Source organism: Aythya ferina, assembly GCF_964211825.1.
Source record: "Aythya ferina genome assembly, chromosome: 2".
NCBI classification, from domain to species: Eukaryota; Metazoa; Chordata; class Aves; order Anseriformes; family Anatidae; genus Aythya; species Aythya ferina.
The window spans coordinates 6982770-6997463 of NC_140297.1; the positions used below are offsets into that span (position 1 = coordinate 6982770).

A 14694-nucleotide genomic window follows, 5' to 3' on the forward strand; every position below is an offset into this window, starting at 1 on the left:
CGGGTTGTTCCCACCCCTCCGCATGCATCCTTCGGCCAGCCCAAGCAAACCTGCCTCGCTGCCACAGGAAAGGGGGCAGGAAAGCTGCTCACATTTCCATGCCCAAGAAATAATGAAGAAATGGCTAATTAACAAAGAAACAAACCCCACCAAACTGTGCCCTTATCAAAATGGTTGCAGCTGTTTCCATCAGCTCTCTGGTGAGTGGAGAGGAAGACCTAAAATGCTGACTGCCGACCGGCCCCCAAAATAACCACGAAAGCAAACTAACCGTGAAGCCGGGTTTCCCCTGGCCCTGCCTCACGGTGGGATTTTCCCCGTGTCTCCTAAGGTGTGAGCTGTAATTAAATCTGCAGGGACTGGACGTCCCGAGGCTCCAGCCCAGCTGTTAAGGTTTGTTAGAAGCTGCCCAGCAGGTTGGGAAGCTATTTAAGGAGACAGAAAGAGGGCGCGACTGCTTTTTTTCCTATTTCTTCGAGAAAGCACATTAAAGATATGAAAAAATAAGGAGCTATAAATATATATATATATATATATATATATATATATATATGAAAAAAATGGGGAAAAAAGAATACTTCTGTGGTAAAACAGTGCCCAGCCAGCCTGTACCCAAGTGTCCCAGGAGCCCCCATGGCTCTGCTGGGGACACAGGAGGGAAGTGCTTGGTGCCATGGGACACTCCTGGTGCCAGCTGCTCACAAAAGCTCACCAAGAAACTCAAAGAAAAATCCCTTGTGGCTATCACAGAGCCTGTGGTTATCACAGAGCCCCCTCCCTGATGCTGAAGCCCCTTTGACTGGTGGCTGGCTGTGGACTTGGGGACATTGTCTTCTCATTGTCCCCTCCAGGCCAACGCCGTTGGCATGACAGGACACCAGGCTGACGGACATCTTCTCTGACCCCACCTGGCTGGGGCCTGAGCAGAAATTTTGCCCAAGGAGCGTTGTTTTACCACAGAAGTAGACGTGGCCGTGCTACCAGCCCCCACACAACCACCCAGGACCATCTCTCCGGCAGTCCCTCTCTCATCCCCATGTCCCACCTCAGGACCAGGCCGTGAACATGGCAGAAACGAGCCCAGGCCGGGCAGTGCCCCAAACACAGCCATGACACACCACATTGCTCTGACAGGGTGTTTTATGGGCTTTTTGTGGGGATTTTTCCCTGCTGCTCAGCAGACAGCGATGGGCCCATGACGATCTGCTGCGTTACGTGGCGCTGAGAAGATCCTGCTGGAATACCTGAGGTAAAGGGGGGAGAAGCCAACCTGGCTCCTCCCCTGACAAAGAAATGTCCTCAAGAGAGCGGGGTGTGACTCCTGCAGGCAAAACTTTAGGGGTGACCCAGCAAACGCCAACAGGAATGTTTATGGGCACAGGATTAGCGTTAGACCGTGCTCAGAGGCACCTCATACGGGCAGCGCGACTCCACGCAGACAGTAATTAGGTGAGCAACAGCCAAGAAGCTGCCTCGCACCCTCTGACAGGGCCCCGCTCCGGCTTCTGGAAGAGCTTTGGGTATCTGCAAAGTAATGTAAGACCAGGCCCTGTACATGTCTGTGTCTTAGTGCTTTCAAAAGGCCATCTAGCTTAACAACTCCCAGATGTCTCCATGTACCTCAATAAGAGGTACTTCTAGCTGATCAGATAGGGCTTCACCCGCTACACAGTCACCTACATGTGTTTTTCATTGCAGATGCACCAAGATGTAACCTCAGCAACATCTCCACAAGGGGTGCCTCTCCCATGACACAGACTCACGGAATGGTTTGGGTTGGAAGGGACCTTAAAGACCATCTCGTTCCACCCCCCTGCCATGGGCAAGGACACTTCCCACCAGCCCAGGTTGCTCCTGGTGACCTACTACGTGTCCATGCCACACCCCGTGTCACCACATAGAAGTACAGGCTCCAAAAAACCTCTTAATGCCTGCGCAAACTGTGTAGCAGAATCATGGCTCAGACCTGGCCAGTGCCCCACTGTGAAAAACAGCCCCGTGCCTCACAGTGGGCACCTGCTGGTTGGATTAAGCCACGTATTTTTTAGCTGTATTTTAGAGATGGATATTGAAAAAATAAGCAAGGACTTATTGTAAGTAAAAGTCTGCCCAGGGATCAGTATTAGTTCAGCTCACTGCACATCTCAGCAAGCAGGGCCACAAAACCGAGTGGACCAAGCTGGGCCTTAGAACTCATCTTGGAAGATATCAGAAAGTCCCAGGTTTTTGGTGAAATCCCTTCAGTTTCCATTTTGTTTCACAAGGGAACAGGACACAGCAGAAGCAGCTGGGCCTCCGAGGACACCGAGCACCAGGCCCAGCTCAGCCACGGCTCCTCCGTGCCAGTGCGTGAAGGACATCTGCCGCAGGGCCCCCAGCTGCCAAGGGGGAGTCATTTTGACCTTATTAGACGAGGTTGTGAAGATTAGCCAGCCTTAGCAGCATGCTCCGAAGATGAGCCGTACTGATTACATAAGGACTAATTAGATCCTGTTGATTTCCCCTTCTCGGGAGGCCGCAGCACAGCGGCGCTAATTAGCGACCTAAGCCCAGCAAGCCTGGGTGGATCAGTGCCCGTAACACCGGCACGGGGCAGCAGCACAACTTCTGTACCAACAAAGGTCTAAGGCAGCACATTTCTTTTAAAAAAGGTGAAAGCACGCAGTAGAGTGATGGCATAAGACCGCCCTTTCCACTTCCAGTTTTTATTCAGCACTTGACTTATGGAAGTTAAAATTTTCCCATTTCCTCCCCAGGAAAAAGATCTTTGCACATCCACCCTTGCCAGTGACTATCCCAGAAGAATAAGGCTGGGCCCCATTAAGTGTGCACCAAACTTCCTCTAGCCCAGGCCAGAGAACTTGTCATTGCCTTCATGATTTACCTTTTAACCCATGCACCATTTATGACAGTCCTCAGCAGGTGCCTTACTGCATGAGCCAGCCATAGGACAAAGAAAACAATCTATGTTAGATGCATTTTTTTTTCAGCTCTTAGGTAAAATGACTTCTTGGAAGTTCTCTTTGCAAATAATCCAGAGAACCTGCCTCGGCATTTGGTCTCCCCTGAAAAGCTTCACCACTGAAAGTAGGGCCTTTGTTATCTCAAGACCATCAAGTTGCACATTTCCTCATCCACACCCTGCAAGGCTTTAAGCGTGCTGGCTGCTAAGGCTTTAATGCAGCAACTTTTCAGGCTTCAGAGATTATGAGCGCACGTAGGCATTATTCTTATTATTATTTAATTAGTATACGGAATGCTTGAGGTGTCTGGTACTCCAACTTCCACCTTTTGATGCCAACATATGGGGCAAGTAAGATACCAAACTTGCCTATTTCAAGCCACGTATCAATAATCAAGGGAATTTGTAACTCCCCTGATACCGTGTCCTGAATGCAATGCCAAAGACACTGGCTGGGCAAGAAATCGTTTCAGGATCAGGCAATGAAGGATGATAGGAAACAGACGCATGTTGACCCTGAGCTCCACTGAAAACCATTTTCTGAATGCTCTACAACTTCACTACAAGCCCAACTACCTTGGTTTCAGGTTCTCGTGAAGGAAACCTGCTGCACAGCCCCATATCAGCCTGGTTCTGAAATGAAAGCATGTGTTGTTGTCCCCGAAAGAGCACACAGATAGTGCTGAACTGCTGTGGTCTACCATGTACAGTACAAGTTCAACTTCTGTAAGGGTATGAGAACTTAGGTAACAGAAATGAGCTTTCAGAAACCTTTTTGTCCAGGAAGCCAGTTAATCTCACACGTGGAGTTTGGACAATATACTCAATAGGTAATCCCTGTACAAGAAAGAGATGAGACTTTCTCCATTTGCATCATTTAAAACAGAATGAAATGCAAAAGCTACTTCGGGTTGCAAAAACCTTGCAAGTTTCCCTTCCATTTTATTCCTGCCAGGAATCAAAAGTTTTCAATGGACACAAATGCATGAGAAAACACTTCCTTTAATAAAACATTCCCTTAAATCAGCATCTTCTTCTATACAAAGTAGGTCAACTGCACATTTTTTAAATACATAGTTGAATTCGTTTGTTTCCAGACTTAAGGTTTTAAGGCTTGTCAAGCCCTGAGTCCAAAAGCCCAGCAAAAGCTCACAAGTGGTTAGGCGAAGCAGTCCAGAGCTGCAGTGGGACTGGCAGAGTGAAAGGCCAGGTGCCAGGAGACCACCCACCTCTCTGGATGCACAAGTAGAGAAATGCACGATAAACAACTCACATCAATTTGTTCAAGACGTGCAATTTATTTTAAGTGACATTTTTGTTTCCTTAGCAAGTCTACACGGGTAACCTGGATAAATCCACTCCATCCTGAAAGTGCTCCTAGTTACAAGGCGACGGGAGCAGTCTGCAGTGCAGGTGTGTACTGGCCTGTTCCTTGGGACAGCTGCGTGCCCTTTCCTCCACAGCTCTTACAGTTACACAAAGGAAAAAAAAAACAGCGTGGGTTGGCTGCCATAAATCCAAGTCTTCCCTTCCACATCAGACCAAGGTGCCCCCTTGCGTCTCCTTTCCATCAACAGGCACAAAATACAGCTGAGCTATTTGGCCACCCTGGAGTTCTAGTAGCAAAAAAAAATGGTTGGGATTGCCTAAGCAAGAGTCAATCCATTGGTTCCAAGGATCCCACACTTCCTCTTAAGGCCAGTAGGTGAACATTTCTCATAAAAGCAAGCTGACATGGGGCAACTAACAAAAAATTATGAACAGAACATTAAGGTTTGCAGCTATTTTATTTACAAGTATACATTTAACACAAAGAAACACTGATATCCAAGCCTAGTTAATAGTAGTGTAACAATATGCATCAATTTTGATGATTATTCTAACCAACAAACTACACTGAAAAATTAATGCCAGTAAAATTCTTGGTCATAATATTAAGAAATACAATATATAAATTGAAAATATGATTGCTTAAAATTTGAAAATGGAAGTGAAGCCATTTGCACAGGAGTCAGAGTTTAACATAATCTGAAGGGAAAGGCTCCAAACCAACTGTTTATCTTTCAGGTTAACAGAAGAAAAAAAATAAAAATAAAATTAAAAAAAAAAAAAAAAAAAAAAAAGAAGCATAGTTTATCCTTAAAGATAATGGGCAGTTTTGCTTCTTCAGGTAGAATGTATTCCCAGTGTTTTCAGATTTTGCAGTGGAATTACATTACTGAGCATGAAGACTTCCCTTGTGAAGCTGCCCCATCGATTTTTTCTGCCTCCAAAATTATCCTCTTAAAAACATCAACGGCAGTCTGCAAAGAGAGAGAACAAGATTAGTAGGTAAGAGGAAACTACCAGACACTGAAACAAAAATCTTGGTGGTTTCACTGGCTATACCAACAGATAAATGCACATTCCCAAATCAGAGGGAAAACAGGGTCATTTCAATTTTGAACATGCACTTTTGGAAGAACAATGTAAAACCCTTCTCCACAACAATCCTCAACTATTTTCTCTATCACTGCAGAGAGAAAAAGCTTAAACTGAGCCATACTCAACGGCAAGCTAATAAGACATAGAGCAGACTTAAAGTTAAGTATTTAAATAATAAATTTGCTCTGAATGACCAACAGCATTGAAGATTTTGATGCTTTGCTTCTCCAGAGAACAAACCAATTCATTTCCCCCACGTAAACTTTAAGATTCTGAGTAACTACAGAACAAGGCAGATTTTTCAGCTCAATGCACTGACTTTGCACACCCCAGTGTGAGGGTTACTTTAATATTCTTCATCTGTGAGAAGAGCCAAGTCCCTCCACACCCCCGTGATGCTCTCATCTATAGTTAACAATGCTATTTGACATGGTGCAAGGCCACAAAGGGAAACGCAAGCCAAACTAGCCACTGTTTAATATTAACCGCTGTTCTTCAAGGAAGTCTTTCTTAGTACAAAAGGGGTTTTTATATTTTTAAGAGCTGGGACTATAAGATAAGTATTGCTAACACGATCAGGCTCACACAAACACCCCAGTTTACACCATATGGAACAAAGGACTATGCAGTCTCTCCGCAGACTCTGAAGCACACAGGCACCATCCATCCCTCCGCTCCCCTTCAGAGGGAAGGCAGCAAATACTCTTGGAGTAGGAGTCACCTTCTGTTAACAACTCCCCTTGCTCTGGCCTATGCTGAGTCTCCTTCATCCACATTTAGCACACAGGCTGGTGAAAAAGGCTCTGCTCTTCTCAGGTACTGAAACCGTGTGCATGGGCTCCGAAGGGCAACACCTCCCCTGTCATGCGGATGCTAGAGAGTACCAGTTAAAAATTTTTGCATGGAAAGCCAGAATGAAAATATGTTTAATGGAATCAGAGAGACTAAGAAAGGATGCCAGAGTGCCTGAGTGATTCAGGAGGTTCTGTGGAAGAATTTGCTTAAGTATAGGTATATTTAAAGCAAAACAAACGAACAAAAAAATACTGAAAGATGGGTATAGAAAGGTGCCTGGGACAACATCGCAAGCACTGCAATAAATATCGCACACCATAAATCTGGTCTTTCCGGGATGCACTCGGTTTTAAGGCTTTCAAAACTGTATGTAAGCCTCTGGCAGAAAAAACAGGAACTAAAACTACAACAGCCAACACCCCCCTGAGACTGCCTGTAAGTAGTTTTAAGAAGAAATCCATGCAGCAGTCAAACATGCTGCTGAAGTCCTTTCCTTCACTATGGTATTTCCAAGCTGAAGATTCACTGTATGATCAGGACTTCAGCACACGTCTCCAGTTTGGAATTGGTTCCTGACCATCCCATACATGCCACTTGAAGTTTCAAGCGTGTTTGTTTGTTTTTAATCAGCATGCAGAAGAGCACCCTGTGATTTATGACCATGTGTTTTGGCCTGACAGATGTTTTTCTGCCTCCACAGGATATAATTCTTAACTGGATCATTTCCAAATTAAACCCATTGACTAAACTGGCTCCAAACAATCTTGAAGCATTCTTAATGAGATTAGACTGAATTTTACAGTTTCCCAGATTAATACCAGTTGTGCACACTATCATCTCTGGAACTATTTAAAATACCTGATCAGCTGGAGATAGATTATTCCTCCCTATAATGAGGTTTCTCTGCAATCCAAACAGAACCTAGCACAAGTGGCTCATTAGTCCACCCCAGCACAATGCATTTCCTGGGCAAATCAGACTTTAGGAAAGCCAAGGACAGGACTCCAGTTGCTATCAAACTGGTTCCAGTACTGAGCAGTTTCCCTTAGTCCACAATAGGTGCTGTACTGATTTACAAATACACCGTACTGATATTGTTACTTACAGCTGACATTTTTTGTTACTTACAGCTGACATTTTCAATGCTTTCATTTTAATGCACAAGTTCTTTATATCCCTGCACATTCTTTGTCAAAGCCGTGCTGTTGGAGGCACTGAGATGTAGGAGTTCACTGGGTTTGTTAATTCATTTCCCAGAAAATGCACATTCACTGAGCAGGTTTAATCACCGTCCTCCAGTTAACCCGCAGCGCCTTGCAATTCAGCCCAAACACACTGCAGGATTTTAGAAGGAGCTTTTCAAACAATGCAGGAAACTGTTTTGTAACAAGGAATGAAGAATGCAGCCAGGCTTCATATGCATCTGCCTCCATATGGCCCAATTACAGAGCGCGGGGCACATCCAGCCTACAGAAAGCCATCTGGCTTCCTCCCTGGAGGAAGCAGAGCAGTGTCAGCCTGGGCAACGCACGCTGCCTAGGGAGCTTAGCACCTTGCCCTGTGCAAGAGACACTTGCTCACTGCTCAATGGCTTCTGCAGGTGTGTCCCGTGGTATGGAAGGAGCAGACAGCCCAGGAGGTGAATTCTTGCTGCCCAAGTCAGGAACATGCTGCCAGGAGCCAGCGCAGGAAGGTCCAAGCACCAAAACCCAGCCCACAGCTGCCACCGTCAGCTCGGCCTTTGTTGGGCTGTGTTTTTCAGATACGCACCCGTTCTATTATTTTAAAGAGGAAATTCTCCACTGCTCGTGCTCCTAGTTGTTCTTGGCACAGAACTGGGCAAAGGAACTGGAACAATAGTCAGGTGAGGAAGATTTGTTTTCCTCCCCAGTCCTTTGCCAGCCCAAACACCCTCCCAGGTGAGCGTTCCAGATCCCCGAGGGGCGTGGGGAGGCTGCGATCCCACGTCTCTCTGAAGCATACACCCAGCACTGCAGCTTCTGAGCTTGGTGAAGATAAAATTACTTCTTTTTGAAGAGTAGTGTCCAAGCAGTTCATTTTTAAGAGAGCTTTTGCTCTTAATTTTTGCTACTTCTTTCCCCTTTCTCGAGTAAGTCCACCTAATGAATTTTAGGCAACTGGATGGACACACTTGGATGCTTGTTACTCCCTAAGTTCTTCCAGTAAAAGTTGGCTTCCAGCTTCAGCTGGGTTTAAGGACCAATTTGGATTCTGGTTGTATTTCAGAGCATTGCCATTTATTGTACTGGGATTAAGAAGTACTACACTATGACTTAGGAGGAACGAAGTAGGGAATTCCACTTTTTAGGGTCGAAGCTCCTAAGTTAGCCCAGCAGATACAACGCAGTTCAACATTCCCAGTGCTTCCTGAGCAGCTTGAGAAAATGCAACAAGCACATTTAGGGGCCAGAAAAGAGATTTAATACCTGATGCTGGCTTCCAGCCCACAGCCCAAGAAGACACGATCCACAAGCCTCATGTTCCTTAAACGATAGCTGATGCCCTCAAACCCTTGGAGGTGTGTTGTTTTATAGTGTGCTTGCACTGAAAAAAATCCAAAATTCCTGTTTTGCAGGAAGCATTTACTTAATCTGGTTAATATTTTCTAGCCAGTAGCAGAAATTTGAAAGTCATCTTTTCCATCGAGTCCCAGAATTGCCTTCTCAAAGGCTAGGGATTTCCCCAGATGACTGAAGTGTTGCTGATACACACAGACTCCTCTGAAAGCCTTACCAGGCCACTAGAGTCTCAAGGAGGTGATACAGAGCCTAAAATAGATTTGACCTGGGGAACTCTCACCAGCCACCACCGTTTATCTTCGCACCAGCTCAGATCTTTGTCTCTGCTTTCCATTTATTCAAAGCCACACTGTTTCATGGATGTGGTATCTTTTGGCAACTCCTTGCAGAACAGGTACAGTTGGATTCTGTTCATCTGCACAACTATTTTAATTGCCTAACACAGTATGGATACGCTCCTAGAACTCCCACAGATGCTCCAGACAGGATTTTATGGGTGAACGCAGAGGAAGAGAGATGAGTCAATGCTCTCCCAACCCCCTTTAGGGGGCGAAGAGCCTCTGCTATCAGAACTTGCAATGTGGAACACCTTCTCTGGTTTCAGCAGTTCCTTCCAAACAGAGCTGTTGTAAAGGACAGACTGTGTTGGCCAAACCTGAAGCAGCCTCCGGTCTCTCTGCAGCAAGGAGGCCTGCTCTCCTCACTGCTGTAAAGGACACCACGTACCAAACCAACTGCAGCCAGCACAGCAGATAGAGGTTGTCACTCTGCTCACATCCACCAAATATACGTGGATAGATTTCAGAGAGAATTAACGGGGTCCCTGAGCTCTCTGCTGAAGTTCTGAAGTCCAGTTCATCCCTTTACGCATCAAATTAGCTTTCTGGAAAGTAAAAACAATCTGACGCAGTTTTGGAAGGAGTTTAGACTTCATCTTCACAGGCAAGTTATGTTTGCTGTACCAAGGCAGGCCACAAAAAAAAAGATCTGGATGAACCTCCAAGAACAAGTTGCTGCCAAGTGATGTTGACTTAAGGTGAACATTCAGCACTAAAGCACGACAATAAACCTTGTTACTACATTCAAAATAAGCCTTTTGCCTCCCCTGCCTCGCCCCAAACCAGAGATGGTTTCAGAGTAGGAAGAGACATTCTCCCTTGATAGAAGCCCACGTACGAGATGGTTTGATCTTGCTAAATTAGGATTTTGGGGGGGAAAACACATGAGTTCAGAAGTGTCTGTGGTATAATTCATAGGAGAAGACAGTGTCCCATTTTGCTACCTGCCTGGTGTCTCCTTTTCCCCCAGAACCTCACCACTGTAGACTTTATACTTTGCTTTCAAAGCACAATCAGCAACAAGCATTCCTCAGCAGCTGTTTGCAGGAAGACCAGGACAGCTGCCCCAGTTCTGGGCTGCTTCAGTCTTCTGTACATCCCAAACCCCCAAAGGAAGCACATGAGATAGCCTAAGATCAGCCACACGTTGTGGGCACAAAAAGTGACAAATTATCTCCGTAACTTCTGAAGTCAGCCCAATTTACCAGGTGTACTGCACAAGAGGCACGACCTTACCACCGTGTTTCCTTTTCCACAGCAAGGAGGAATTGTATTCAAGCACCTGTTCCCGAGAACCTGCTTTTGAACTCCAAAAGGGACAGCAGCTGCAATTTTAATGACCTGCACTACCCAGTGATCTGTGCCCTGATGGATCACGCTGACAGAACAACCTGGTAAGAACGATTTTGACATCTAGAAATAACAAAACTTCTGACTCTCCTTGGGATTTGTACAGAACAAGTTTGAGTATCTGACAATTGCCACTCTGATTTCCCTGAAGCCTACGAGTTTGCTATACGAATTTCAGCGAGCTGCATAACTTGGGGCAGGACTCTTGGACTAAGACAGTCACAAATACACGGCAGTCAATGGGACTTTGTTAGTGCAGCAGTTTAATATGCAAGGCATGCCAAGCATCATATAAAGCTCGTAGCTTCTTTGCATAAATATACCCAGCTTTGTTTTTTTTTTTAAACCAAGACAACACAAACTGCAGAAAGTTATTGAAAAGACATTCTGTAAAATATACACTACTGCACTGTTACAGATTGTGAACATATGCCAAAAAAGAAAAGTACAGAGAATAGTTTTGCCTACTCCAGATATAAAGGTTTTTTAAAAAAAAGGAATTCTTTTAACTGATTTATTCTTCTTCTGTAGTTTCTGTGGGTATGCGTTTGAAGCTCTCCAGCAGTAGAGAGGATATTGAGAAATTCCATGCTTTCATCATACCCAGATTTGACAAGGTTAGTGCAAATCTTAGCCAGAAACAGAAGTTCCTAATTCCAAATATTCTGTATCTGGAGAAAAAAAATATGGACTTTCTTTCAGGGAAAATCCAACTTTACACAAGCATCTATTGTCGGTAGTTCTACAAATTATCAGACAAGAGCTGTTTGTTTTGCTTCTGGGGACACAGAGAGGGAAAGAAAGGCTGCTTAAACAGGTGGTGTCTTAGCTATAGGATTGCCCTTTTGATTCTGCTGATGTTATCAAGGAGGCCAAGGATGCGATATGCTAAGTTAAAAAGGAGACAACGTAAGCATTTCTTCTGCATAAGGACTCATTTGTTTAGAACTAGCCTGACAGCGTCCTTTTGACCCTATTGTACGTTCATAGTTGCAAAAAGCAGAAATTTTAATGCTGTTGAGACAAAAATGAAAAAGAGACACAACCCTCTTGAAATGAAAATGAAGTTTTTCATTACTTCAAGCCCAAACCAGCAGGTTCTTGTAGCTTGAATATGTAGGGTGTCAAATCAATGACAAAGTGTTATTAACAGCCACAGGAACGAATTCAAAAACCCGAAGAGATTCAGAAGGCATTTAAAGTAAGTTACAGCACAAAAAATAAGATGTTATTTAACACATAATTAAACTTTTGTGATAGGAAACCAGCAGGAATAAACTTATGCTGGTTCCATTGGACAGATTGTGCAACTTCACTGCTATTCTATCATTCTGACAGCCTCTGCTGCAGACAAATCAAAGTGTTAGACATGGGCATGTGAAACCATTATTACCCTTATTAGAGGGACTGAGTCTTGCCTAGACCTGAAAACATGAGGTTCATCCCCTTATACCAACTTATTCCTCCACAATAGCAATGAGTTCCTAATTTAAGGTAACTGCAGCACGTCACAGATCCTGTCCCACCCACCCACCGCACAGATACGCAAGGCTTAGTATGCCACTAACTGTTCTGCTATGTTCAGTGAAGCTTAACTTTCAGTTCTTCATTTCACCCTCACGCTTACAGTTGCACCAAAAGCATCGTATACCCAAACCTGAATGCAGACATCCATTTTGTTTCCAACAATCTACACAAAGTATCTGTACAATACATGCAAATACTTCAGCTTCCTGCATTAAGTGAAACTCGGAGACATCCCATTAAGCTGCGATTCAAAATAGATCTTAAATCTGTTACCTGATTTTCTTTAGCAGAAGATTCCAAGAAAGCTGCATTCCAGGATTCTGCTAAAGCTTTCCCTTCTTCATAGCTGATCACCCTGATAGAAGAGAAAAAATATCTTTTTATAATCCACAGCAGAATTGGAATTTGAAACTGCAGGAAAGCCTTCACAGTACCGAAGCACATAAATGCAGATATAACAGGAATGTTTTGTGAAGTCTGATTCTGAGCACTTGATACCGGCTGCTGTCAAACACACAACTGTGCCAGGTAGAACTGTGGGACTGAGAAAAGCAGCTGTCCCAAAGCCCTGAGTTGTTCCCTTAATCTGTAGCATCATCTCATCTTGTATGGTTGGAAAACACACTTCTGTTACTTGTTTTGATAGAAGGGTAAAGCCACTGTCTTTGAAACCTTACAGCAAGAGTCAACATTACAACAAAAGCTCCTGGCTCCTAGTTCACATTCTGGACATGAATCCTTTGCCAGTACCTTGTTTTAACCTACATTTTGACTTTAGTTCTGGAAAGCCAAGAACAAAACCAGCCTATTGCAGCCACAGGAATGCCGGCTGCTGGCTTGCATTTCACACATACTGGAGTTCACATACCGTTCCATATGCAGGTCTTTTTTATTTCCAACCAGCATAATGGGTATTCTGTGAAAGAAAGTTCAGAACTTCAGCACAGTTATAGTATACTGAACAAAGTATTAGTAACATGCCTGCAGTGAAATGAGATGAAAGTGTCACTACTTACTGGACTTTTCCCACCATATCCAATAACTTGCCATGGATAACTTTTATCACTTCAAAACTGCAAAATAAAGGGATGAAGTCACACATGCACTCCAATGTTTATCCTTAATACCCAATACACAAGCAATTAAATGCATATGTAGATATGCTTACTCTGTGTATAGTGGCAGAACTACAAAGATGCTGAAAAAGTGTCACTGATTTGTGTACAACAGACCAAATGGTTCTAGAGGCAGCAACAAAGACTAGGCTATGCCTGTCATTACAGCCTCCCCAGTTATGATACGTGCAGAAATAAACCACATTACCCAGGCCTGATGTGTCTAACATACGAGTGCTAAAAGCCCCATATCCCCAACTGGTTTGTATCTGCAGTAAGAAGTTTAACTACTCGCGTCCAACAAGCCTGGATGAGCATGCCAAATTAAAGCAGAGTTTCAAAGAAAAAGTTAACAACAAGAAGAGTTATTTGATTAAGTGTAATTCACCATGAAAAAATACAGCATTTTAGTTCATACAGGAAGTTAGCTCCTACAGAATTCTTTGGTTTTATTTACGTGAAAGCCAAGAGAAGCCTGAATTCCAATCTTCTACAGAAAGGAAGTAAACTGATCAGCAAGATGGTATTGAAACTGTGGTTATTCAGATACTTGTCAGTTCCCCTACCGTACAGATGAAGTCTGCATGGCTGGAGATAAGGAACAGTACTGTGAAATGCTGAGAAGCCTAAAATCCCACTAAGAAAATCCCCTGCATTTGACATTTAGCACTTTTGAGAACAAGCTATAAACAGGGTTAAAGAGCAGATGTTGCGCTCCTCTAATTACATTATGGAAAAAATGCTGGTACATGAAGTGCACAATTCAGATTTAAGAGAGAGGCACAGGTTCACAGGCCAGACACACAGCTACACAACAAAAAAAAGCGACTGAAACTTCTCCAACTTCCAAGCTTGTTAGCTACAAGCAATGCCTTGACTTGTGCTGCATTTTAATTAGAACTGAAACTCTTAAGAGCAGAGCAGCCCTCAAACATACTTCCAACTCCAAGTTCTCAAAGAACTGGTGCCTGAAGACACTATTCAAGCTATTTGAATCACTAGAACTTCCCACTTCTGGAGCAATAAACACGACCATAGTTAAGAAGAATTTTATGTCAAGTAAGATTCAGTTTGGGGTACTTCAGAAATAATTCTTGAAGTGTTGAGTTCTACTCACCCTCTATGTTTAGGTATTAGTTCTAGTATATCCTATGGAGAAAATGAGCACTTTGCAAAGAAAAATAGTGACTTAGCATGGCACAACTCGTTCAACATGCTGTTAGTAACTCAAATAGTACAGACTGCATTAAAGAAATCAAATCAATGGAAGGTCTTCAGGGTTATAAAGAACTTATGCTGAAAGGGAATGAAATGAAATTTTGGTCTTGAGCTTTCATGTTCTAACTACTTCAAAAGAAAGATTTAAACAGTTTAGTTGTGAGAAAGTTCAGTTCAGATGCATCACTACATATGAAATTAGATGACCCTGCAAACTGAAAGAACAAAAAAAATCTGATACAGACTACAAGACTGTTTCTCAGTTCATCTGAAGCAACAGGAAAGATCTAGCACGCTAGCCACAAGATAACTGAGTCACAAATCTAATACAATCACTTTTTTCCTTCCACTATTATGTATGTTGCTGTCAGTATAGCTAGGAAAATGCCATGCCACTGCACAGCTCAGCGATAAGACCTCACCTG

General features: G+C 43.7%; 1 protein-coding gene across 3 annotated transcripts in view; it reads right to left on the minus strand.

Annotated features, from left to right (window-relative positions):
• Window positions 1-4730: 4730 nt before the first annotated feature.
• The window catches only part of RHEB (Ras homolog, mTORC1 binding), a 39491-nt gene continuing 29527 nt past the window's right edge, over window positions 4731-14694 (minus strand). For 2 of the 3 annotated variants that reach the window (XM_084507357.1, XM_084507358.1), the window contains exons 5-8: window positions 12953-13009; window positions 12805-12852; window positions 12210-12291; window positions 4731-5265 (exon numbers count right to left, since the gene is read on the minus strand). In XM_084507357.1, coding sequence (XP_084363483.1) covers window positions 5173-5265; window positions 12210-12291; window positions 12805-12852; window positions 12953-13009 — 280 coding nt within the window. In that variant the 3' untranslated portion in view covers window positions 4731-5172. The remainder of the gene's footprint in view (window positions 5266-12209; window positions 12292-12804; window positions 12853-12952; window positions 13010-14694) is intronic. The other variant, XM_084507359.1, reaches the window with a different exon arrangement.